Below are 25615 nucleotides of genomic sequence, written 5' to 3' on the forward strand. Positions count from 1 at the left end.
GTCTGACACGGTTCAAATGCCCGCTGGTCTCAGTTCTCACAGGACAAACCATGGCAAGCAAAATGTCCAATGTTAAGTTAACGTCCATGTTCTTCACGAGTCAATATATTGCACTTTTCATTGTCCGTCGACTCTAATCCAGCAGCGAGAGGAGCTGCTGAGGTGGAGTAAAGTGGGATGATGTTCAGTCCAGTTACTGGATGTTCTGAGTGAAGGATCTCCAGAGCGCTTCCAGCTGCTCCTTCACCTTCTGGGCGTGGACGTCCAGGTTCTCCTTCATCTCCTCTACGTAGGGGCCCAGGCTCTGCATCGCCTCGGTCCGGTCCTGGAAGTTCTGGGTCAGGGGAGCCAGGTTCTTCTGGAACTCGCCGAAGCTCCGGTCCCACTTCTGCTTCAGCTCCTCGGTGTAGGGAACCATCTGGGCTTGCAGCTCCGTCACGCTCTTGTCCACCCTGGCCTTCAGCTCCTGGGTCTTCTGGAGCACGGCGGCCTTCACGGCCTCGGGGTCCATGGCTTCCGTGTAGGGGGTGGCATCCCTCGTCAGCTCCTCCACCTGCCTCTGGAGGTCCCGCCTCAGCTCCTCGGCGTAGGGCTGCAGGAGGGCGCTGAGGGAGCTCAGGTCCTTCTCCAGACGGGCCTGGAGCTGCTGGGCCTCCTGGGAGAGCTTGGACAGGAGGTCCTGGGTGATGGGGGTCACCCGGGTCTGCAGGGCCATGGTCAGCTTGTTGACGGCCTCGGTGCTCTCGGAGATGAAGGTGCTGAGAAGACGGAAAGAAAAAGAAAAAGCGGTCAATGAGACGGTAGAACCCAGAAGGATCTGCTTCTTCTCATTCATTTCGTTCATACTATCGGAAACATACTTGACTTCCTTTCCCAGCTCAGACCGCCTGATCTTCTCCAGGGATTCCTCCCCATTGACCGTTGCCATGGCGACGTAGTCCCAGAACGCATTTTTGACCATGTCCAGCTGCTGCTTGGGCTGGTTCTGCCGGACGATGTGGGCATTGCAACCCGCTGAGGGAACGGTCAACGCAATCGTCTCAAAACTCAATAGGAAACGGAGTAAAACGCCAAGAGCAAAGAATATTGTCTCACCTTTCGTCTTCACAGTCAATTCATTGTTTGTTTTGAACGTATTTAAAGGCCATCAACCCAAAACGACTGCACTGTAGAACCCCAACTCACCTGTGAAAACAGCCAGGACGACCACCACGAAGACCTTCATGACTGACACTGCAACTGAAGAAAAAGGAAAGTTGTAATCCACTCATTTCATTCTGTCATTTCTTATAACTTTCTTTTTTGGAGCTATTTATCTTCCGCCTGCTCGCGTCTTACCTCCGCACCCTGATCAGCCTGAGAGGGGATTGTGGTTTCGAGGGAACGAGGGCCGGGTATAAATAGAAGCGGATGAGTGATGGGGACGGTACAGGGACAAAGTCCAGCGCAGAGTGTCCTCGACTTCCACATCATTCCTGCTGAGACACAGTTGGACTGTGGAGTCAAAGCGACACGGAGCATAAAATGATTAGTCTCGTGAAGCAGATTTGAGTGAATGTTTAATAAACGGTTATGATATTTAATCTACTCACGCTCAGTTAAGGTTTTAGGATTGTGTCTTTGTGAATTTTTATTTTTAATCCAGTTATATGGGTCCATGTGGACTTTTTGAGACTTCTGCTTTCCGTAGTGGTCCACTTGAATATTCAACTCTAAGTTTTTATATAGATCATAGAAAAACATTTGTACAAATGGGAAAAAAAATGGCGAAATGATGAAGGAGATTTAAGACAAAAATGTTTGGATGTATAGAAATTATAAATAATATTATACATCTGATAAATTAGATCATACGAAAAAAGATCCTTGTCTGATGTCTAAACTATTAACGACTAACAAAATAGGAATTTTCTGTTTTTTATTTAGGTGAAAAAAAAATGCGAGAAATGAAGTGATGCAATAACATATTGTGAAATGTGTGTTGAGATGAGATCATCGGGTTATCAGTTTGGAGACAATGTCCTTATACAGTGTCTGTCAATACCGCAAAGCCTGAGCAGTAAACAGCAAACACACAACTACTACCAGCACCCTAAACATTGACATTCCCACCCAGTCCCAGTCTTATTTAATGCTCCTATTTTTAACAAGTAGAGTATGTCATGCTATTTAAAAATGATTTCCATCTTTCCATTGTATATGGATATTAATGGCGAAGTAATTCATTTTATGTAAATGATTGTAAATTATGAGTGCAAATTGTAAATGATTGCAGGTTGTGAAAACATAACATCAGAAGGAGACAAATCTCCTATTTGTCAAGAGTGATTTGTACTGCATTTGAACACTGTGAAAATCAGACACAACCACATCGTTGAGATGAACTCATCTGTCGGGAGCACAAGACAAACGCAAACAGCCGACGGAACAACTCTCACAAAGAATATTTTCTTTGCCCTGAGATCAGTTTCCGGACGTCCACTGTGCAGCGGGATCGCGGGAGGAAACCAACACGGAAAATAATATGTCCCCTGTACACGCCTCGAGGCATCTCTACACAACATTCATATGATATGATGATATCATGATATATTCCGGGGAGACAGTTCAAATCAGTGGAAATTAGAAAAGACTGATCTCGTGTTATGCAATAAGTGTCGGTATCGGTGTTGGCATGGGCGAGTGACACAATTTGAGTCTTATTTGCCACAAGAAATTTACACAAAAACATGATTCCATCCGTACGTTCCATCCCTCCATATGTTCCATGGCTCAGCATGAAAACAAGCAAAAGAAGCGGACATACTTCTACAGTCAGGACCACAAAGGTCCAAATGATAAAGGTTAGGGTTCAGGTGTCAACGGTACCAACGGATCGGTATCCACAGTGAAGAGGTGGCGTGGTCCATCCCCGGTGGCCGCTCCCCGTGCATTTGTGTTCGCGGGATGCAAACAATAGTGTTTGCTGCACCAAACCCCTTTTGTTGCCGCGAGGCCTCCACCTCATTCAGCAGATAAAGAGCCGCGGCAAAGACAATGTGACGTGTAGTGACAAGCGGTGACCGGACGGCGACAGCAGGGCATCCGGCGCAGGACTTTGGCCCCTGGAAGAGGATATAAAAACTTCCTGAACAGACGTGGGCCACCAGACCGACACTGACCTGTCGCACGGCCGCCGAGAGGAGAACGGTAGGGTTCGATTCGTCCGATACGACCGTGAGCAGTTTCAATTCTTGGAATGAGCCATGGAATATAAATAAATAGCAAATGGTAAAATGCTGTGTTGATCACATCTACTTTTGTCCGCCAGCATCCCAGCGCATCATGAAGGTCCTCGTGGTTCTCGCTCTGACCGTGTTCTCTGGTGAGTGAAAAGAAGAACAGTTTGAATCAACGCTCCACTAAAACGTTAGGAACTCATGTTTTTTTTTTTTTCCTCCTTCCCCCGCAGCCTGCCACGCCAACCTGCTGTGGCAGGAGCAGCCCAAGACGCACCTCGATATGGTGAAGGACGCATTCTGGGATTACGTTTCCAAGGCGACGCTCACCGCCGAGGACTCTCTGGAGCAGATCAGAAACTCCGACGTGGGACAGGAAGTGAAGTAGGAGTCTTGACTTTTCCTGAGTGGCACACAGTCTCATCTTTGGATTTATCGATTGATACGATACTGTTTTGGTTTTTTTGTTTTGTTTCTTAACAGCACTAAGATCTCCCAGAGCGCCGATGCTGTAAACCAGTACGCCGTGGCCCTGCGAGCCCGGGTGACCCCTCTGACCCAGGACCTGCTGTCCAAGCTCTCCCAGGAGGCCGAGCGGCTCCAGGCCCGTCTGGAGAAGGATCTCAGCACCGCCGGTGCCCACCTGCAGCCCTACGCCGAGCAGCTGAAGGAGGACCTCCGGAGGCAGGTGGAGGCGCTGAGGAGGGACGCCACCCCTTACGTGGAGGCCATGGACCCCGAGGCCCTGAAGGCCGCCGTGCTCCAGAACAGCCAGGAGCTGAAGGCCAGGGTGGACAAGAGCGTGACGGAGCTGCAGGCCCAGATGGTGCCCTACACCGAGGAGCTGAAGCAGAAGCTGGACCAGAGTCTCGGCGAGTTCCAGAAGAACCTGGCTCCCCTGACCCAGAACTTCCAGAGCCAGCTGGTCCAGAAGACCCAGGAGATCCAGAGGAGCCTGGTCCCCTACGGAGCGGAGCTGAAGGCCAGGCTGGAGGTCAACACCCAGGACCTGCAGGCTCAGCTGGCCGGCCTCTGGGACTCCTTCACCAAGAAGACCCAGTGAAGGGACATTTCTACCCTATCTACACGAGTCAAGTCAAAAACTGCTGCAAAATCTCTTCTTAAGCCTCAACGCCCGAGGACACTCCTGTCATGTGAAACCACATATTTATTAATTGTGTTAATTTTTGTCTGCAATGATACTAATAAATGAAAACTTGACAGAAAATTGTGTTTCAGTTTCAAATTGCAGCTGAGTCAAAATATCTGACGTAAATTAGGAGGTTTCGGGCAAGAAAACAAAAAAGGACATTATTGGAAATGTACACCTCATTCTATTTGAATTTATTTTTTATTTTTTGTCACCAGACTGCATGCTACACACACACACAGGAGCGTGCAATGACACGTGTTTGCATATACCACTGCAAAACTATGTGTTGCACAAGACCAGAGATTGATTGGCTGTTTGGGAACATCTGTAATCCTGATGTTGTACAGCAGTGGTTCTCAACCATCTCATATCAAGGACCCTCAGTTACTCATTAGGTCAAACGAGAACGGTAAGATTGATGAGATTTAGTCTCCGGGAGCCCAATCTGAGGTGGTTGTTATTGTTAGATAGGATTTAGGCCAAACTTTCATAGCTGTCCATGAAATAGTTATGGAGTTCAGTGAAACGAATATCAACGTAGTCATTTTCATACATTCTCTGACGTCTTGTTAATTAAATAATGTTTATCTATTAATCATTTTACTCGGGACCCCCTATTACAGGGGTCGGGAACCTATTTCTGTCTGTCTGTCTTACAGGGGGGATGGGCACATGGGCTTGCAAGCGGCCCAGCAGTGGAAGGCCATTCCTCCTGCGCCCAAGAGGATCATTATTATCCACAATTATCATAATCCTCAGTGATATATATAATTGTGGCCTGCATGCCGCATATTGAAATGAACGATAAAACTCTTGCCATGTCGGCGCACCACGGCCAGAAAGACTCCGTCTCCCTCCCTAAACCCTCACCTGTGGGCAGAGACTCCCACAAGTGGCGTAAAAGGCCCCCGGAGTCTTTCTGTGGTCCGCACCCGGTGCTTGACTACGCCCCTTTGTCCGCCACATTTATATTTTCAATTTTATTTTCAAAATTGTAATTTCTCTTACCTGTTGTACTTTAAAATAACACAGAACAATTATTTACTTGTGAATTGGGATGAAAAATCTTAGCACAAAATTGTCTGCGAGCCATAGGTTCCCGACCCCTGCCCTATAACCTCTTGAATGAGCTGCTATATCATTAATTATATTTAAGGCAAGTATAAATGCAAATCCTCATATATAACCACAGAACCACCCAGCTAACCTCTAACAGTAAAAAGGCCATTTTTGTACCAACACAAGGCAACATCCACAAATAAATAATAGTTAAAAAAGCAAAACAATAAAAAGTGGGTGGGGCCTGATGGAATATAATTGTCACCCTACTTTCCTTGAAGAAAAAGCATTCAAATGAGTTGAGGCCATGTTGCGTGACGGTTTGTATATAGAAAAAAAAGATTAGCACTTTAATATCTCTTAAAGACGCCATTCAATATATTAATGTTTCGGAAAGATCAGAGATGGACCACATACACCAATGCCTCTTCAAGTGAACATAACCAACGAGAGCCTTTTTTGTAAGAAATGGCATTTATCGGTCCAATAGATATATACAGGTAATATATACTTTTCCATATATATATATATTTACCATTAAAAGTGAGAAAACACAAAAAGAAAATCAATGAGACTTTGACACACGACTTACACTCAGACCCAGTTTGTTAAGTGACCCCAACAAAGACTCCCCCATCCTGTGAAATGAGGATAGTTGCCTTGACGCCAAGACTCACTTTACAGTACAAAACATAAGATTAAAAAAAAAATAAAAATAAAACAGCGAAACCAAAGAGGCACTGAACTAAACCGTAAAACCAGAGCAATGGAACTCTCCAAACCCTCTCAGTAACAGATGCTATGTTTGACTGCTCTCCTTTTCTGATCGAGTCTGTCATTTCCACTTTGCCCCAATATCTCGACAGATGGCATTCCTTCCTATAATCCATGACTGATCACTTTGATTAATTTTAAACTGTTAAATGCATTTTATTTACATTTTTTTTTCTTTAGGGTCCAGTTATTCTATTCACCACACACGCACACATTGTACAATGTGATTCACACGCATGAAAAACCAAAGACATAACAGGGTTTATCTGCTCACATACGAGACTAAGTGAGGTGACGCAACATTGAGTAGAGTAAATGGCATAGTCTGCTTGTCCATAATGTGTTTGTCTGTCCGTCCTCCGAGGTCCCCCCCAGCAGTGGCGGTGGCGGCGGCTGGTCTAACCGATGGTGATGCCGAAGCCGCACTGGAACTTGTTCTTGCGATGGTTGAGGAAGGAGCAGAGCGCCAGCGAGAGCGGCAGCGGAAGCAGCTTCTTTTCTAACGTTGCGCCGACCACCCAGTTACTATCTACAGAGCCTGGACCAGAGGGGGAAGAAGAGAGGAAGCACAAAACACTCAGGCGGGGGCTCACAAACTTCATTTATTTTGTTCAAATGCATTAAGACAATAAAAACAACTAGGCCATTTCTGGTGAAGTTGTAAATGTGTGCTGGCCAAGTGTATGCACCAGTGGATTTCTCATTATACTCAACAACTTTAGCTTCTATCGACTGGACAAATGTGCCAACATTTAGATTTACAATGTGTGTGTCGCGAGTTAGAAATGTTCAGTCAAAATGGCACATTTTCCCAAACACACACACACACACACACACACACACACACACACACACACACACACACACACACACACACACACACACACACACACACACTTTTGCTGCGGACCTGCAATTCCCCCCGGGGCCCAGTGGGGCATTACAATCACAGGGGCACTTATATCCAAGGAGGAACTTGGACTTATTTACCCGCCAGTGATGGTATAAATCACTCCAAGCTTAGAAATAGAACAAGTCTATTGAAGAGTTTGACAAACGGTACCTTTGAACAGTAAATTGGCCTTGGGCACATCCAGCTGATAACCAACTGATACGCTGGTGTCTTGCATGCGGGTGCTGGCCTCAAACTCTACACCGACCTGCAACTGTGACGGACAAGAGCAACGTCAGAGGCAACGCCATTTAAAATGCAAACGCAACACACTACTGAGACAGTACCTGGTCGTTGGCTTTATGGTAGTATGACGCGTGGGCTCCAGCGCCCCCTAGTGTCAGTGTGGCAACGTAGTTACTGCCTGTCCAGGGGAAAAGAAAAAAAAAAGGAAAACATGGATCAGTTTCCCAAATGAAGGGCCGCATGTGACCCCACTGTGATCAAAGTTCATTGTTCACTGCGTTCAGTGTACATCGATCCTGCAGAACAGACTTTAAGGTGTTCGTCACCTGTGTATCTGCCAGCCAGAGACACGACGGTGCCTTCCTCTCCGGGCCGGCGGTGGTAAACCAGCTCCCCGCCCAACGCCAGGGACGGAGTTATGGACTGGAGGTAGTGAGCTACGACGATACCTGAGGGGGCCGCACACAGAGACGGAAACCAGTTCAGCGATTCCCAGTTATTGTGGGGTGAATTTTAAGCATTTAGCTGAAACCTGCATGCAATGACCTGGCAAAGGACACACCAAAAAGGCAACGTATATAATTAAAAATGGGGACAGTACAATATGGTCAAATCCTGCGTCTTCATCTCATTTACTGTAGGAATTCTGAACCATATAGACGGGTGTCACCAAAGTGTCAGGACATAAAACTCCATCAGTTCCCTGTACGTTTTTGAATTAAAACAAGAAATGTTACTATGGCTAATGTTGCCATGACAACCAACCACCTACCAGAGCCTACAAGGACATCTGGGTTGCCGAGGGTTACGGCTGCGGTGAAGTCCTCTCCTCTGAACTCGGCGTCTGCCTGCCAGTTCACAAACTTCTGCTGTTGTGTCTGGTGACGAAACATTCATTCTGGCGTTACAAAATGAAATTCAAGGACTTTAGAGTAGCTTTTTTAAAGACAATTTTATTCATTTTCAAGGACTTCACGCAAAAAAAAAAAAAAAAAAAAACACAAACAAATGTCAATGTGATCAAAAATCATAATATCAGTCTCATTGTCTATTATTGACATCAGTGTGCATGTCGTACAAGCTATTCCGGAAATGTTTCATCATATTAGGATTTGAATAACAACCTGGATGAATATCCAGGACTTTAAGTATTTCAGGACAAAAGGGGCCATTTTCAAGGTATACATGTACTTATATTTCTGAGGGCAAATTCCACACTTTATCAGAACTCTGTATGTTTGTTTGTATGTGGCATAACCAGGTTATAAAAAACTCAACTGGAATTACGTAAATACGCCGGTTACTGTACTATGTGAAAGGTGTAAACCGGCTGAGATCTTTACAAGACTCCTGTTTGTGTGCGTAAACACACTTATTAGCAGAGTGAACGAGGGTGTGTTAACAAAAAGGTGACAGGAGGTCGTACCTGGAAAGCCACTTTGGAACGGATTCTGTGCGTGAGCTGGTGGATTATCTGGGCGTTAAGGCTGCCGCTGTTGTCCATGTCGCCCACCACGACTGGAAAGGACTGGACCAACCGCCAAAAACGTGAAAACAAAAACTGGATCTTTAGACTGATCATCATACACAAATCATCAACTTCAATCAACTTCTCAAAAATAGCAACCGCACCTCTGCTGGACCAGTCTGCTTGGACCCGACGTAGGTGACACCGAACCGGTAGCTGGAATCTCCCAGGGTGCTCAGCATCACAGTGTGGTTCACCTGACAAACGGGTTGGAAAGTAGACAGTTACCATTTAAAATAAAATATTAAGCATAGAGCTTGATATGTGCTGTCCATAGTCAACATTAGGTGAATTGAATGTAGTTGTCCCTAAACTGCAGCGTGACTAGGGAAGAGCGAGTATAAAGGGACTTCAAGGACACTTCTAGAGACACAGCCATTGTAAAACTTTGGGCTGGAACCCCGGCCACTCAGACCCTCTTGTCCTTGTGCTGTAACTGAAAATGACTTTGATACTGACCTGGAAGTGATTACTAAGGCCCTTATTGACTGTTAGCCTCACGCCCTCCATCTGCATCGGGAACACCTCTGAGGAATGGAAACAAATAGACCCAAAACTAATTACTGACTAGCTCAGTACACACACACACAAGTAGGGCTGGGTGGCGCCACGACATTCATATTGATTGAACTCTTCAACTTCCTTATTCATTTCAACTGCCAGAATAACAAGACAGTTACGTGTTGGTCGCCGTCATGCTAGAAATATTTAAAAAGACAGATGGAGACCCTATAAGATCAGGTTTCCACTGGCACAACCGTGACCGTTTACCTTTACACTTTCGATGGCACTCCTCAAAGGCCCCTGGGTTTGGCAGCAGACCCTCGGCCTCCTCCGGCTGCCCGGACGCCACCCCGGAGGGGGGTATGACCGGGGACACCGGGGGCATCCCGAAACCCGGGGGCACCGTCAGCCCTGGGGCAGCGGGACTCCCAGGGGCCGGGGGCGGGTTAGGGGAGCTGGCAGCCAAAACACTCCCCATCCTGAGAAGGTAAGAGCAAAGACAGGCGAGCCCGGGTGATGGACGAATGAGAGGCAGGAATTCCGGTACAGTACAGTGGGGTGGTGCTTCCGGTAGGGACCTAACAGAATGATAGGGTGCAGCCGAAAGGTGCAGGGTGCAGCTGAAGGTGCAGGGTGCAGCTGAAGGTGCACACTTCAAATAACAGCGGTTCACCTTCACTCCACGTGCAGCAGAAGCCACTTGGGCGCTCGACGCGGTCTGACAGGTTATGACTAGAAAGGACGGCCGGATAGAAATAAAAGCCAATTCCAACACACTGTACAACAAACCTAAAAACTAACTGAAAATAGTGATATTGGCGATACACAATAAAGCGAAAGAAACAATTTGGCAGAACAGAATAAAACGGTATGGGGGGAAACTAGCAAGACCGGCGGCGGCCGCTCTGAACAGACCACCCCCCCCAGTTCTGCCCTGGCTGCCCGGCACCGCAGCGCCTCTGAATGAAACTAGCCGTTAGCTTAGCTCGGCTAGCCCACCAGCCAACGCCGTGGAGCCAGATGCGAGCTGTTCCGGCGGCGGCCGGAGCGGCGGCTGTAAGCTCCGCGATAATGAGCCGGAGGACCCGTCGACCCCGCGCCCCCCACACAAACACACAAGCCCCGGCGCCGCGAGTGGAACGTGCGTTAAATGGCGGACCTCGTGGCGCGGACGCCGGGGTGAGGCTGGATACTCACGTTGTAATTTCCAGAGGACGACACGACCGGAAGTGATACCTGACGGTAACCAAGACGAAAAGACGCCAAGGCCCGCCCCCTCCCGCCCGCCCGCGACGTTTGATTGGCCGGCGGACCGGGCGACGCGGAAGTCGACGCCGCGCTGACGGCCTCGGGGGCGGGGCTTGCGCCGGCCCCCACCGCGGCGGCCGATTGGGTGCGCAGAGCGCAGAGGGCGGGTCGAGGGCCTCCCGAGGCCGGCGATTGGTGGGAGAGCCCCCTCGGCGCTCGCTCGGTCGCCGAGGGGGGCGGACGGAAGGTCGCCTTCAAGGTCAGTGCGGGGGGAGCGGGGGGGGTCCCGGGTCAAGAGGCGCGGCCCCGTTTCGGCCCGAGGACAAACGCGCATGGACGTTGATCGTAGAGTGAGAAGCGCTTGCATGTGAAGCATCTTTCCGTTGGAAGTTCTGATCAAAAGAGCAATCACAGCATTCCCCCCCCCCCCTTCCGAGTGCTCCCGAAAAGATCAACAGACAACACGTTTGGTTTGAATTCAATTTATTGGGATTTTTTTTTTTTTTTAAGCCTCTTTCGTTCATGTCCATGTTAATAGAGCAGAGGACAAAGTGATCAGCGTAAGTAATGAAATGCCTTGGGCCTCACCTCAACGCATTTTAAGGGACATGAAGGTCAAAATAAAACATCGCCACTCGGTTGCCGTCTCACCGTTTCAATATAAGCCAATCAAAACATTAAAAATAAATACATGGCATGTCTCTTCGATGGTGTCTTAGGCTAGGGGATAGGGTCGTAAAAAAAACAAAAAACTGCTAACACAGGAAACGCAGGATAACAGATCCATGGGAAAAAAAACCCCAAAAAACCCCACTATTTAAAATAAAAACTGAGGGATAGGGCAACATTTTTATATATATTTTTTTATAAACCAATGTGAATTCTGAAGGCCAATTACTCACATCCTGTGTTGGGGGGCAAATATTCTTTTTTTTTTTTTTTTTTAACATTTTCCATCTCAGTATCTACCGTGCCAATTATGCTGAGGGTCTCACTGAATTTTTCCTAAAGTGTCTTTACACATTGCACCAATGAAGAGATCCACGTAAATTCTTTGGGCGATGAAAACTCCGCTATCACATACATTTTCAAAGTGGCATGGGAGATTTAAGGATTGACTACCCAACAAGACTTTTCCCCAACCCCAAGAAGCAGTCAGATGAGAGCTGCTTTGTACCCCAAATCCATCCTCAGTGGGGGATGCAAGTTGACAATGTCATCTTTGACAAGTTTTGTGACGATTGACATAACCAACCAACATCCCTCCCTCCCTCCCTCCCACCCACCCACCCACCCAGCACACACAACTGTGAAAAAAGGAGTGCAAACAATTGGAAGTAAGACATACATCTTAATATTAGATGGAAAATAGGTCAAATCAATCAACTTTGACTCTGATAGCACAGCCTCCTTGCTAAACAATGAACACAAAAAAAGAAAGAAAAAAAAAAAAAGAGGGGGGGGGGACGACGACATTAATCTGTGGAGGAATTTAGAGCTCACTCAATCCAATCCAGAGATATTTATGTTCAATCCAAATTGGAGAAATAGTGGTCTAGAATATCTCACGAAAGAGTAACTCGAAAGCCGAAAGTGAAAGCATTTTGCTCTGGAAAGTCACTCACACAGCCATACTCGAATAAAATGATTGCCATCTGTCCTTGTCCAATCCCCCGACAATGAAATTAAGCCCGACCTCCATCTAGTCAAGTTGGGAATTTTTAATATGTTTTGTACGCGTCACCAGGGAGGCGGTGTGATGGATCATAAAGAAATAAAAAAAATAAAATAAAAAAAAGCTGACCATTCAGAAACGAGGGTCATGTCCAGCATCCATTCAAATAAACCATGGAAAAAAATAAAACATTCATTACAAACAGAAAAAGATTCATAAGACACGAGACAGTCTAAACCATGTCAGCACAACACACAAACGTACACCAACCGCACTTTACATGCAGCTTCAATATGTTAAGAGGACCGTACATTTAAACAGCCCCCCTAAATTTACTGGCTTCAAATAGATGTAGGAAACATGGCCACCCGACCCTACCTTTCAAATTGAGCGTTTGAAGCTGCATGTAAACATTTTCACACACACACACACACACACACACACACACACACACACACACACACACACACACACACACACACACACACACACACACACACACACACACACACACACACACACACACACACACACACTTTTTTTTGGTTTTGTTTCAATGTAAATCCTGAAATTCAGTGTGTGTCATGAAGCAAACCTTTTTTTTTTCTTTTTTTGGCAATTGTAAATGACCCGCGTAAACAACGCATCATTTACAACTGGGTTTTGTCGAGACGATTCTAGACGCCTGGCGTACATACCGCCCTGGCCGAATTGGGAGGCGTTCCCTAAAAACGCCGTCGCACTTTGATCGCCGGTTACACGCGGATGTACATAGAGACCACAGCGCTCCAACGCCTTCGAGAAACTCCTCCCCCGCAGGGCCGAGCGCTCTCTCGCACTTAAACCTGGAAGCCAACCAACGGTCAGAAGGATTTGGACTTTGTACGTCGTGTACTTTTTGCTGAGGAGGGGGGGGGAGGATTCAAATTGAACAGATTGCCTTTCTTCCATTGTCCAGCTGATGGTCTTAAGTACTAGAGGAGGATTAAAGAGAAAAAAACAACAAACCCCCCCCCCCACGAGACTTGGTCCCAGATCCCCATCCCGGTGCTAAAGCCAAAAAATGCCCCCCCCCCCCCCGCCCCCTTTAAACATTGTTAAAAATAAATTGAGGGGAGGGGGTACAAATAAAGTCACAGCTGCCTGTTCAAAGATGCTACAATTTTGCTTTCAAAAACACAATGCTCCCCTCAAAACGCAGGAGAAAAAAAAAAAAAAAAAAGTCCCTTACATTTGAACAATTGCAAACAAAGCTGACGGAGAAAAGGGGAAAAACTCCCAGAAATCGAGATATTGTTGCTGTTGTAAAAAAAAATAAAATAACAACAACCTTGCTGCTGCCATTTCAGTTATTTACACGGCTCTACTTGGATTTAAAAAGGATGTGTGTGGTCCTGGGGGGCCGTGAAACGACTTTCAAACCCCCCCCCCCTCCAAATTTAATTTTCCCCACCGGATTTGTGAAAGTGTTTTTGGCAATTCAAGGTTTGGGTCAGAAAACAGCAACCTGGAAAATACTTTTAAAGTAATGCTGGCAGTTCTTTTGTTACAATTGAAAAACGTTTAAGAGCGTGGCTTCCCCAAACAGGCTGCAAAAGTATACAGTACATTGGCATCTAATACATTCACAAACTTGAATTTGTAAAGACGGGGAATTTCCCCCGCAAAAAATAAAGTTTAAATTAAAAAGTGAAATCCAAATTTATCCAGAATGTATTTTGTTGAGGACAAGCAACGGAAAACTAAAAACCAGGAGTCAAAACAAACAAGTCAAACCATTGTTTTGCATCAACCCATGGAAGGCTCACTCAACACAGTATGAAGCTTCACTAACGGACCAAATTAAATTTCATTTTTGTACTTTGTTCCCCACGGGACAGAGAGACGGCGTTGCCGCGTCAACCATAGACGCCAGACGGGGATTTCGATATCCAGACATTCAAACCGAATGTGATTTCTCGCTTTTAAATATGGTGAAGAACCTCTAAATGGCAGCTCAAAGTAAGTGACACTGGCGAGTGGAGCAAACAGTCAAGACCTGCCACCGTTTGGTGTGTGGCTGGCGACGGTTGCCAGGTGATCATCCATCCATCCATGTTTTCCATAGCGACAGGGAAATGATCACGCAGAGTTCAAATAAAGCTGCCCTGATTTTATTGCAATGCTCAACGCCAAAACAAAACGTTTGTACTTAGGACGACAATCTGGGAGCTTCTCCGCCCTCCGGCAGAAGTACTGAACTTATTGTCCACTTGCATAATGGGTGTTTAAATGAATCCAGATCGGTAGACATTTTCATATTTGTGCTCGCGTCGCCCGCCTCTCGCGGGCTGTACGTTTTTTTTGTTTTTTTAAATGGAGGAGAGCGTATGAAAGGAAGTAAGGCACTTGAGTGACAACAGCAGTGTGGACAGAACGACGGCTGTGAGAGGCCGACCTCCTCAGTCGCTAACGATAACGAAAAAGGTCCACGGAAGAGAATGTTTCTAGACAGGTTCAAAATATCGGTTTATTTTGTCGTTGCTTCTTGAATTTCCAGCCCTCTGCCTTTACAGACAAGCATAAAAAAAAAAAAAAAAAAAAAAAAAAAAAAAGGTTGTTTTTGGGTTATTAGTTAAGATTCATACGCAGGATGGTGAGCCAGCTTGGGTTTGGTGCAAAACATGATTTGACTTAACGCAGTCAAAATATTTAGGCAGCTCTTATTTCTTGGGGGAAAAAAAAAAAAGTTAACAAATAGAAGCATTTACATCCACCGGGCTTCAATGTTAGTTGTCGAGGTTGACGCCGACTATGAAGCTCGTGGGTCGCCGAAGCCTTCGTGCAAGCGCTGATGTTAGTGCCTGGTGTGTCCTACAGTCCTGAAACACAGAGAAGTGTATGTAGTCAGTGACCGACTAGTTTGATAAAAAAAACTTGTCGTTAGAGAAAGTAAAATACAACTGAAATAAAAACACAACAAATGTTTGTTTGTCTCCATTATGCATGGACAGGGGGTTAAACTGCGCCCTGACCGCTCCCACAGAGGACCCAAAACTTACTCACGTTTTTGTTCAACGATGTCACTATTTTCCAGTGGCTTTAATGCATGATTGGAATTACAGAAGAATAGATCTGGGCCCATTTCCTTATAATTCTTGTTAGAATTTTATTATTATAATTTTTTTTAAGACCAGGGCTATTTGAGAGAGATTTTTTACCCATTTGTCCTTAAATGCTTTTCATATATTTATATGTATAATAACTTATAACTGACAGTTTGTATGAACCGCAAGTTATCGGTAGTGAAAACCTTTACGACCCGCCTCTTTTATCCAATTGGCTAAGTGAACATAATGCTGCTGCTGCTGCTGCTGCTGCTGCTGCTGCTGTTCTCGAGTCGCACGGGAAAGAAAAGCTGCGGCGCAACACAGGATTCCAAGCGGCGCGCTCCAATGTTTCGTGAAGGCGCGTGTGGATTTGGAGCACCCGAGGGCGGATATTTCAATCAGCAGCTCGGGAATGGCACCGAAATCTGCGTTGCAATCCGGTCGATACCCATCGTATGGGAACCGGTGCCATAATGGTACCGGGTTTTGGTACCCAACCCAAACAGCCCGTGCACGCTCATGTTCTGATACAGAGTGTGCACGGAGAGGAGCTATTCACAGATGGGTCCTTTGTCAATGTGTCCGTCTCAGAGAGAGTGGCGCAACGAGGGGCTGAGGGAATCAATGCACTTCTCGCAGCTGTACAATGAAATACAATTTTACCCGTTTTAAATAGTTTAAAAAAAAAAATAGAAAAATCAATATATGTATGGGAAACACTGCAAGCAGGTTCACGATTCTCCGCGTCTTTTTGAGGGTAATATTGTATGACTGTCACGGTCAAGATCAGGTCGACTGCAGCTGGTCCCAGCTCTGAACCGACTTTCATGAAAATTGGTTTGGAGTTGGGTGAGCTGTGGTCGGCTCTGAAGGGGTCCAATGCGCCGCACCCGTCAACGCACACTGCACCCGCTGACCAGTGGATCTCGACCGCTCCAAGATGGTAGACGCACAGACACAAGTTGAGAGTTGACGACCGAGCCAATTGTGTTTGAGTCCACGTAGACAAGACAGGTAGTAATCTGCCTTTTACGACCAGCGTTCCCCTCTGGCAAAAATAGCATCCATTTTTCTGCGCTAACTTTGTTCAGTAGCTTAAAAGTAGTGTAAAAAGTAACTTATTGTTTATTAAACTAAAGGCTAGTTTTGATGAAGCTCAAACTGTTGGTTTTTGTCCCAAGTGTGTTTAAATATTCCCAAATATGTTCTCATTTATAATTGTTATTCACCAAATGTGAATGGATTCGCTAACGTTAGCCTAGACACGAGAGTCTAAACCATGTAAGCACAACACAAACATACACCAACCACACTTTACATGCAGCTTCAATATGTAAAGTACAATTTACCCTCCCCCCTAAATTTACTGGCTTCAAATATTTCAAATAGATGTAGGAAACATGGCCACCCAACCCTACCTTTCAAATTGAGTGCTTGAAGCTGCATGTAAACATTTTTCAGTAAGCCCCGAAACCAGTCCACACACACTTTTTTCCAAATTCTATTGGAATTTCGTTCCTGCAGCCCTAATACACCGTTCGCCCACATATTAAAGCCACCACTAATAACCACTAATATTGTGTAGCTCCCCCTCGTGCCGCCGAAACAGCTGTGACCCGTGGAGGCATGGACTCCACAAGAGCTCTGAAGGTGTCCTGTGGTATCTGGCACCAAGACGTTAGGGGCTTGTTGTTCCAGCACATCGCACGGATGCTCCATCAGATCGGACCCTAACCCCACCCATCCACATGATGTAGAAGAAAATGTGATTCATCAGACCAGGCTACCTTCTTCCATTGCGCCATGGTCCAGTTCTGATGCTCACGTGTCCATAGTAGGAGCTTTCAGTGGTGGAAAGGGGTCAACATGGACACTCTGACCGCTCTGCAGCTACACAGCCCCATACACAGCAAGCTGTGATACACTGTGTGTTCTGACACCTTCCTATCACAGCAGCATCAACTTTTTAGTAATTTGTGCTACAGTAGCTCTTCTGTGGGACTGGACCAGAAGGGCTAGACTTTGCTCCCACACGCATCAATGAGCCTTGGGCGCCCATGACCCTTTTGCCAGTTGTCCTTCCGTGGCCCCTTTCGGTCGGTACTAACCACTGCATGCCTGGAACACAACCACAAGACCTGTCGTTCCAGAGATGCTCTGACCCAGTCGTAAAGCCATCACAGTTTGGTCCTTGTCAAAGTGGCTCAGATCCTTACGCTTGCCCATTCCTGCTTCCAACACATCAACTTCAAGAACGGACTGTTCACTTGCTGCCTAATATATCCCACCCCTTGACAGGTGTCATTGAAATCAGATGATCAGCACACACACACACCTTGAGATTCAAGATTTTAGGGACCGTGGCTCACCAGATTTAGTTCCTACTGGCGGCGCGTCTTGACGTCGACCTCCTCCACCTCGCAGTCGGGGTTGGCAGAGTGGAACTCTGCCACATACAGGCTCTTGTCGATACTGCTGGGAATGGGTTTGATGTCTGTCACCAACTGGTCCTCGATGGCCTTCAGGTTGAAGCGGTCCTCCGAAGTGATCAGGTTGATCGCCAGACCCAGGTGACCGAACCTCCCTGTAAGGGAAACAAAGTGAGGATATTTTAAAAGGTGCATTTTAGGGGTTTAGTTTAACGACATGGGGAATCTACTTCGGCTGTGATGGATTTGGGTTCTAGCCGAGTGTCCTGGGTCGAGAAAGATCTCTTAAAAATCAGTCACAAAAGAGCGGGTACTGCTTATATGAAGCTGGTAGTGTGATAAGTTATGTGGTTTTCAGCTGGCGGCTTCCCATTCAAAATGGTGTTGCAGGGTGGCTTTTAAGTGAGCCAATGGTGGGTGTATGCTTTCACTTCTTCAAACATCAATGTAGAAATGTTGTAATGTACAAAATTTCCCATTCAGCACTTCTATTTTTGCATACAGCTATGTTCTCTTGGGTGACTTTAGTACAATTGTTTCGCCTTCCTTCCGTCACCAACCCTGGTCAACATTTACACTTCGGAACGCCTTTGATCAGTGAGAGGTCGTACCTGATCTTCCGATGCGATGAAGATACGTCTCAGCGTTCTTGGGAAAGTCAAAATTGATGACCACGTTGACGGCCTGAATGTCGATTCCTCTGGTGAAGAGGTCTGTTGGGAGACGGAAGCAAAATGGTCAACATACATCAACGCAGCCGATCATCGAATTTTCTTCAAACAAAGCAGTGAATAAATCAATTAAGATAAAACGCAGAGATCGCAGAAATAGGTAATAATCCTATAATCACTTCACGAGTGAATGCGCCGTAATCCTACTCAATAACAGACTGTCCCATTGGTACATCATGCCAACCCACCAGTGCAGACCAGGTTTCTGCACAGTCCGTTTCTGAAGTCGTGGAACACGCGATTTCTGTATTCCTGGAACACAAAACAGCTCGTGTGAGACAGACTCACGTCTTCTCATCCCCACAGACCGAAGCTTCCCATTTTGTTTCATCCCTGTAATTAACAAGTTAGTACAGTATTTCCTTCAATATTTAAAAGGCTATGCAAGGTTTACTTGCAGTATTATTAATTTTAAATAGAGTACCTCTATTTTAAGTCAAGCACACCTCCATCTTAATTCGCCGTTATCAATTATCATCACAGCACTCAATACAAGATACCATTCATTAAGCAACGTGAACTGGGACATTGTTTCGGACTCAATCCCAAAAATACAACCCCCTCACCTGCATCATCTTAGCGTGGATGTAGAAACACGAGTAGCCCAGCTGAGTTATCTTCTTGGCAAGGAGCTCCACTCTCTGGGTGGAGTTGCAGAAGATGATGGACTGGTTGATCTGAAGCTGGGAATGATGGGATAAAACGTTAGGATGGACTGCGAAGTTACCTTTTGGTATTGCGCCTATGTGTTCGTATTTACGGTACTTCTGTTACAGTGAGTAAAGTTTGTTTTCTGTCTTTAATACTAGATTCTCAATAATAATAATGAACAAAGATTTCACGGATTATAATAGAAAAACACATTTCCCATCGGTAATTACATTTTTTTTTTTTTTTTTTTTTTTTTAAGCGCACAGTCTGACCAAACCGTTCATCACATGCAGCGACGATTCATCCAGTGTTTTCTGTTTACATCAAACGGCGCCAAAAAAGCATCCATTGTTACAAGACTCACTCAGACAAGCGTCACACTTTTGCCTCAATAGTATTAAAATAATTGTATATACATGTCAGAAAAAAATAAAAATAATTGCCAGATTCATGCGTGGACAAGACCACGGCTCCTTAACTGTTGCAAACGCACGACAGACAAACGCAACGCATAATGTGCTCACTGTGTCACTGATTTTTTTATGGACTTCCTGCTGCCGAATTCCAGCACCGCCGCCATGGAAACAACCCATACAGTCAGTGTGACTTGGCGACACCTTTTTTGTGCAAACGCGGAAGAAGGCAGATTTCACAGTCTGTGACGCGATTTCACAGCTGTGAATTTGGTAGGCCCCTAACCATATCCAAAGTTCTGATCAATAACTTCTACTGGACCGGATGGACTTAAGACCGCTAGTTTTGAACCAAAGAGATTTTTTTTATCAATAATGGTTTAAAGATGTCATAAAATGCTTTGTATTGTATATTGTCAAATTTTCTATGTTTTCGCCAATCCTTATATCACTGCATATTGCCATTTGTTTCCACTGTTGGCACTTTGTTATTTTATTGTGTGAGCTGCTGTGAGACCACAGTAACTCTCCTGGCATGAATAAAGTATCTATTCACCTGTCTGCCAATCTCGTGCACCACTTTGTTAAATTTTGCTAAGGAGTGTATTTATATAAATGTTAACACATGCTATTTATTTACCCTGGAGAAGAGAGTGTTAAGGCAGTGGACTTTCTGCCTCTCTGTGACATAGGCATAGTACTGGGTAATGCCCTTCAGGGTCAACTCCTCCATCAGGTTTATCTCGTAGGGTTTCTGAAGGTGCTTGGCCTGAGGAACGAGAGAAAAGCAAGGCAGAGATTTTTTTATATTAAAAAGACAAAAATAACCTTTTACATGGTATTACGCTTATCAGGACCAGTTCAGTATTAAACTTTGATCATTTTTAATATAAACAGTAAAATTAGGGTCGCAGTCTTGTAGATAACTGGCAGCAGAACTGTAATTGCATCTATGACCCTCCCACGGTGCAGTGCATGCTGGGAAGACCTTGGCCCGGGGCCAGGTGGATGCAGCCACCGGCCAAACACTCACCATGAACTTCTGCACGCTGATGGGGAAGGTAGCGGAGTAGAGCAAGATCTGCCTGTTCTTGGCCAGGAAGCTGATGATATCCTCGATGAGCACCACAAAGTCCTGAGACAGCAGCTTGTCCGCCTGAGGGGAAACACACACTTTAGTTAAAAATGAAATAGAGCAAAGTAAAGCTGCTTTCACACATGCACTGCAACCCAGATGAGCTGAACCTATGAACACAAATTTCCGACTCATTTGACCCAGACTTTACCCAGCCAACACCCTGGTACACTGTCCGGGTAATGTCAGATTTAGCAGTATGTGTGAACAGCGCAGGTAAATTGTCCGGATAATTTACAATGAGCGAGTCGCGTGTTGATGATGTCTCTATCATGCACGGAGCTGAGCTGCTGCGTAGTCTTTTCTGCTTTCTTTATTATTCCTTTCCACGCTCTCATTTATATTGTGGATAGGTCCAAAAACATGGAGTATCGGCGTAAATCAAAGCCCAACTACTGATAAGTCTGTAGCCTTGTCCGCAATCTTGGGTGTGCTGTAAAATTCCCCAGTGGCATTGCGCCACGTCCTGCCTCCTGCACGCTCTACCCAGGCTCCTCGTCTAAACCAAACAGAATATTTCCAGGTAGCGTAAACGCGTCTGACACAAACAACCAGCTGTTTATTGCTCCATGTGTCAAAAGGTAACTCCGGAAAATGTCCGGATAATCAGGTCCGGACATTATCCGGAGTGCATGTGTGAAAGCAGCTTAAGACACATTTCACAGTCCCCTTAGGATATCGCAGAGTGAGTTTTGTGATAGTGTGACCAAAAAGGCTAGATTCTGAGCTATTCTCAAAACATGCAATGCCATTTATGACAGTTTTTTTTTTATTCCATCTCATCATATTGTGGCAGAAAATGCAAGTTAAACAGTAGTTTGTGTTAGTTTCTCTAGAGAGAGCGATCCTTGTTCCGCTAAGCATCCCCGGTCCTCCAAACATAAATAAAAACAGTGTGGGGCGAATTCACAAAGAATGATTGTGGCTGCTAATCGTACCGTGAATTGCACATCAGTTGCACAACACCGCTACCTGCGCCGTCCCAGTGTCCGATTCACAAAAGATATTGGGCTAATGCTATGCCAGTGCAAACATGGCCATACAATTTTGCTGCCGAGTGCAATTTGTCCTTGTTTCACGTCTGATCGCAATTATCCATGTGGCAAAGTAAAAAATCCGTGCCTCGCTAGGTGGGGGAGGTCTCCATTGGATAGTCCTCATACATTTACGCCACTGCTCCACACTTGCCTGTTGTAGGAATTATCAGTCTTAAATAAATATAAAACTTAAAATTATTGTTGGACAGTAGTAATTTTGGTTTTAAGTGTTTAATAAAAATGTAAAGTTGGAAGAGAATCCTTGGAGGGACTGCGCCAGTGCTATGCCAAATCCCGATGCATGGATTTTAAAATAATGGAATTTGTGCAGCGCTGGCTTCTTAAAACTAAATGTATTTCTTTGTGAATCAATAATTATTTTGTGAATTCACCCGTGTTCTTATTTTAGATGTATGCTCCATCCATGCCCCAACCGCATATGTTCATGACTTTTTCTCCCCCCGAGCCACCAGATCAGCCGTCTATGTGTTTCGGCACCTCCTGATTTAGAGATTAAGCACTGCTCGTACCTCATCCATCACCATCATCTGGACTCTATCAACCTTTGCCACTCCCTTCTTTATCAAGTCCAGGATTCTGCCTGGTGTGGCGATGACAACATGCACTGAGAGCAAGCACACAAAAAATAATATTAAACATTTATATTAAGAATGCTTCTCAATGCCTTTACCTGCTTGGTTATAATATCCACATTACTGATGATTGCTTCTCAAATATTTATTATGTGTGAATATCTTATTAAAGCGCCAATAGCCATCCACCCACAATAGTGTCAAAATATATTTTAATGTTTGATTTGAAGAATAACAGGCCCTTACCTGTTTCATCAAGACGCATGATGTCATCTCTCAGATTGGTGCCGCCAGTGGTGGCCATGACTTTGACTCCTCCCAGATGTTTGCTGATCTGGATGCAGATCTGACTGACCTGCAGGGCGAGCTCGCGAGTGGGAACCATGACGAGCGCTACGGTGTAGGAGAGAAAGAGCGGAAAAACTAAGCACAGCAACACAGAGTTTTCTAAATAAATTTGACCAACAGGGAAGGCACAAATACCATTTTTTCCTTTTTACGTAAACTAGCAGAAATAGCTTAAAGATATGGATTTGGCTCCATCATATGCAGAGCAGTGGTTCTCTTACGGTGTACGCCTGAACACCGGTCACACCGAAAACCGCGGCAACCCCAATAGATAATATTCGGCATAATTTCATTAACATGACTTAAGCACCATTAGAGAACGTACAGTGACGACTGTTTTAATCATAGTTTTACTTATATCTCCCTCCCATACCTGTAGTATAGACGGGTATGGACTTTTGACAAATTCATATCCAACAATAAAAAGCTTCTGATTTGGCTTCCAGATACAAAATCTGATATAATGGGGTTTGTTGCCTAACACATATAAAATTGAGGGTCCTTAATATGAAAAGGGTTGAGAATCACTACTATAGGGAATATATTTTTGAGGGTAAATATTGCATCACAATGAACAGCTGCTAACTCAGACAAAGCTCCTGACGGACCAGTAAAAACACATGGGTACGGGATCCCGTTCATGTGAGGAAGCGTGTAAAACCCTACATGCAAACATAGACGAGTGACGATGTGGACAGGGAGTGCAAATGAGGCCGTAGCGCTGGTGAGGGCGCTATGCCAACCGTTTGGATTTGTGAAGTTGTTGTTGTAATAGAAGGAACCTGCCAATCGTTTGGATTTATAAAGTTGCTGCTGTAATAGAAGGAACCACTACAACCTCAAAACAAAGCATGTGCCTGAATATGACGAAAGTATGAGTATGAGTTTTGACACAAGCTCTTGAGTCAGTGTGGGGAAAAAACAAACAAAAAAACAAAAAAACTCAGCCAACGCTGCTGGAGTTAACCAACCGTTTACAATAGCTTATAAACAAAAGCTGGCAGGAGGACAAATATTTACATAACCAATTATATGGACTGCATTTATATAGCGCTTTCCTAGTTTTGCGACCACTCAAATTGCTTTATAATACATGCCCCACATCCACACACAATCACCGGTGGCGGCGGCAGCCGTGTAAGGCACACACCTGCTCATCGAGAGGAGTTAGGGGGCTAAGTGTTTTGCTCAAGGGCACTTAAACACGCTACCAGGAGATGGGGATCGAACCGGCAGCTTTGCGATCACTAGACGACCCGCTCTACCTTCTGAGCTGCTTGAAGTTCTACAGACAAATGATTGCGTTGAAAATACAGTCCAAATTAGGACTATTTAATGACTCAAGGCCTCATATGTATCTGTGTAAAATGGGTCTTTTGAGACTTTTTAAGGAGCCCGATAAGTGCATATCAAAGAAGGCAGCTGAAACTGTTTGAAGAGACACACAAGCTTTCAACGCTGGCCATCAGCACTATCACAAGTACACTGCACTCGTGCACACGTCTCTGTATGACATTCACTGAAGCGTAGAAGGAAAGGCAGGAATCAGTCTTTACCCTGTATATGGTCCTTTTTTAAATCAATTCTTTCCAGCAGAGGGATGAGATACGCTCCGCTTTTCCCTGTTCCGTTCTTGGCCCGAGCCAGAATATCTCGCCCTGACAGGGCGATGGGAATGCTCTCCTCCTGGAAGGGAAAACACAAAACGCTTAGCTCGGGTCCCAATACTAAACAAACCCACCATTCTTTTTTTTTAACCTATGATAGAGTACTGTTTGTAATAGGTTAAAAAAAATTCACACCGCTGGAATTTCTTTCAATTTCAGCGTGACAGGGCAAAAAAGCTGTGTGCATTTGGTGTCTGTACAAGTCTACTTTGAGGTATTTACTAACAACAGAGAGTGTGATGGATTTACCATGTTCCAAATGCAAACCACACAGATAAATCCAGTTCCCCGTTGACAAATGAAACACCCGTTTTCTTGTGGTCTATTTGTTCTTGTTAGAGAATCGCACCTGGATGGGTGACGGCTTCTCCCAGCCCATCTCGAAGATGCCCATCAGCAGCTCCCGTTTGAGACAGTAATCCTCAAACTCGTTCCCCTTGGTGGACGTCACATCCTGTTGCAGATAAGAGGTGTCAGACAGACTGTGCGCTGGAGAACAAAAATCGACAGTCACAACACCCACCCCAGTTCTCCTCCACTGCTTAAAATAGTGGTGGGGAAAATGTGCAACTCTGTACAGGTTAGCCAATACTGATTATATTATAAACAGTACTTTCAACTGTATGGTTCTATTCAGTAAATATCCATGTTATTTTTATGTAATTTCTAATTCAACCTTTTAAATTGATCCAGTATTGAGAATGAGCTTGGTGAGTTGTACTCACTGAGGTTTTGACCCTGGTGTCTTTAGGAGGAAGCTGTAGGCTCCTTTTCCAGTCGTCTCCAAATTTGATGCCGCCCTCCTGGGGGGTGCCGCCCGTCTTTTGCTGCAGAGCCACCGCCTTCCCTTGAACCTGGGGTCCTGATTGAATCGAGGCTGGCTTGGTCTGCCCTCTGAGCTGCCCGTTCTGTTTGTTAAGTCCCATGACAATGGGGCCAACGTTCTCTGTTCGGGCGGTCGCCATTTCCTCTTCCTTTCTATAAGTTTTTATTTTTGTACAAATGTTTCCTTTCTGGGTTTTCCGTTGGTTTAAAAAAAAAAAAAAAAAAAAAAAAAAAAAAAGGGAATCCCTTCAAAAGTAGAAAACTTTAATAAAGCATAAACGATATTTGATGTCCTTTTTAGTCCAAAGCTTTTAAACAACAAAGTCAACTGGTAGTATTTACATATAGAGGTGTACGTGCAGTTCGGTCCCCTTCAACAACAGAGTGACTGACGTAAACC

The 25615-nt window shown here is 45.2% G+C and overlaps 4 protein-coding genes across 4 annotated transcripts; 1 reads left to right on the top strand and 3 right to left on the bottom strand.

The window, feature by feature from the left end:
- Positions 1–193: 193 nt before the first annotated feature.
- On the bottom strand, positions 194–1225 carry LOC307233769 (uncharacterized protein; the record flags this gene model as incomplete). The annotated part of the gene is made up of 3 exons (XM_080005182.1): positions 194–758; positions 861–1014; positions 1186–1225. 3 exons carry the CDS (start codon positions 1223–1225, stop codon positions 194–196), a joined length of 759 nt encoding a protein of 252 aa, XP_079861308.1.
- A 2099-nt stretch (positions 1226–3324) lies between these two features.
- On the top strand, positions 3325–4281 carry LOC307240939 (uncharacterized protein; the record flags this gene model as incomplete). The annotated part of the gene is made up of 3 exons (XM_080014858.1): positions 3325–3364; positions 3452–3602; positions 3702–4281. The coding sequence occupies 3 exons, from the start codon at positions 3325–3327 to the stop codon at positions 4279–4281; spliced, it is 771 nt and encodes a 256-aa protein (XP_079870984.1).
- A 1522-nt stretch (positions 4282–5803) lies between these two features.
- Positions 5804–10609, bottom strand: tomm40l (translocase of outer mitochondrial membrane 40 homolog, like). Its single transcript, XM_080010175.1, has 10 exons — positions 10572–10609; positions 9642–9853; positions 9330–9397; positions 8975–9067; positions 8769–8870; positions 8115–8220; positions 7669–7791; positions 7444–7520; positions 7268–7370; positions 5804–6742 (listed from the first exon to the last, which is right to left on the bottom strand). The coding sequence occupies exons 2-10, from the start codon at positions 9850–9852 to the stop codon at positions 6603–6605; spliced, it is 1023 nt and encodes a 340-aa protein (XP_079866301.1). The 5' UTR covers position 9853; positions 10572–10609; the 3' UTR covers positions 5804–6602.
- A 7158-nt stretch (positions 10610–17767) lies between these two features.
- LOC307233855 (putative ATP-dependent RNA helicase ddx6) lies at positions 17768–25355 on the bottom strand (the record flags this gene model as incomplete). The annotated part of the gene is made up of 11 exons (XM_080005302.1): positions 17768–17970; positions 18427–18528; positions 18735–18798; positions 19113–19229; positions 20251–20379; positions 20644–20766; positions 22313–22407; positions 22622–22768; positions 24280–24409; positions 24740–24844; positions 25116–25355. 11 exons carry the CDS (start codon positions 25353–25355, stop codon positions 17768–17770), a joined length of 1455 nt encoding a protein of 484 aa, XP_079861428.1.
- Between the last annotated feature and the right edge of the window lie 260 nt (positions 25356–25615).

This window comes from Zeus faber (assembly GCF_960531495.2).
Source record: "Zeus faber genome assembly, chromosome: 1".
Taxonomy (NCBI): domain Eukaryota; kingdom Metazoa; phylum Chordata; class Actinopteri; order Zeiformes; family Zeidae; genus Zeus; species Zeus faber.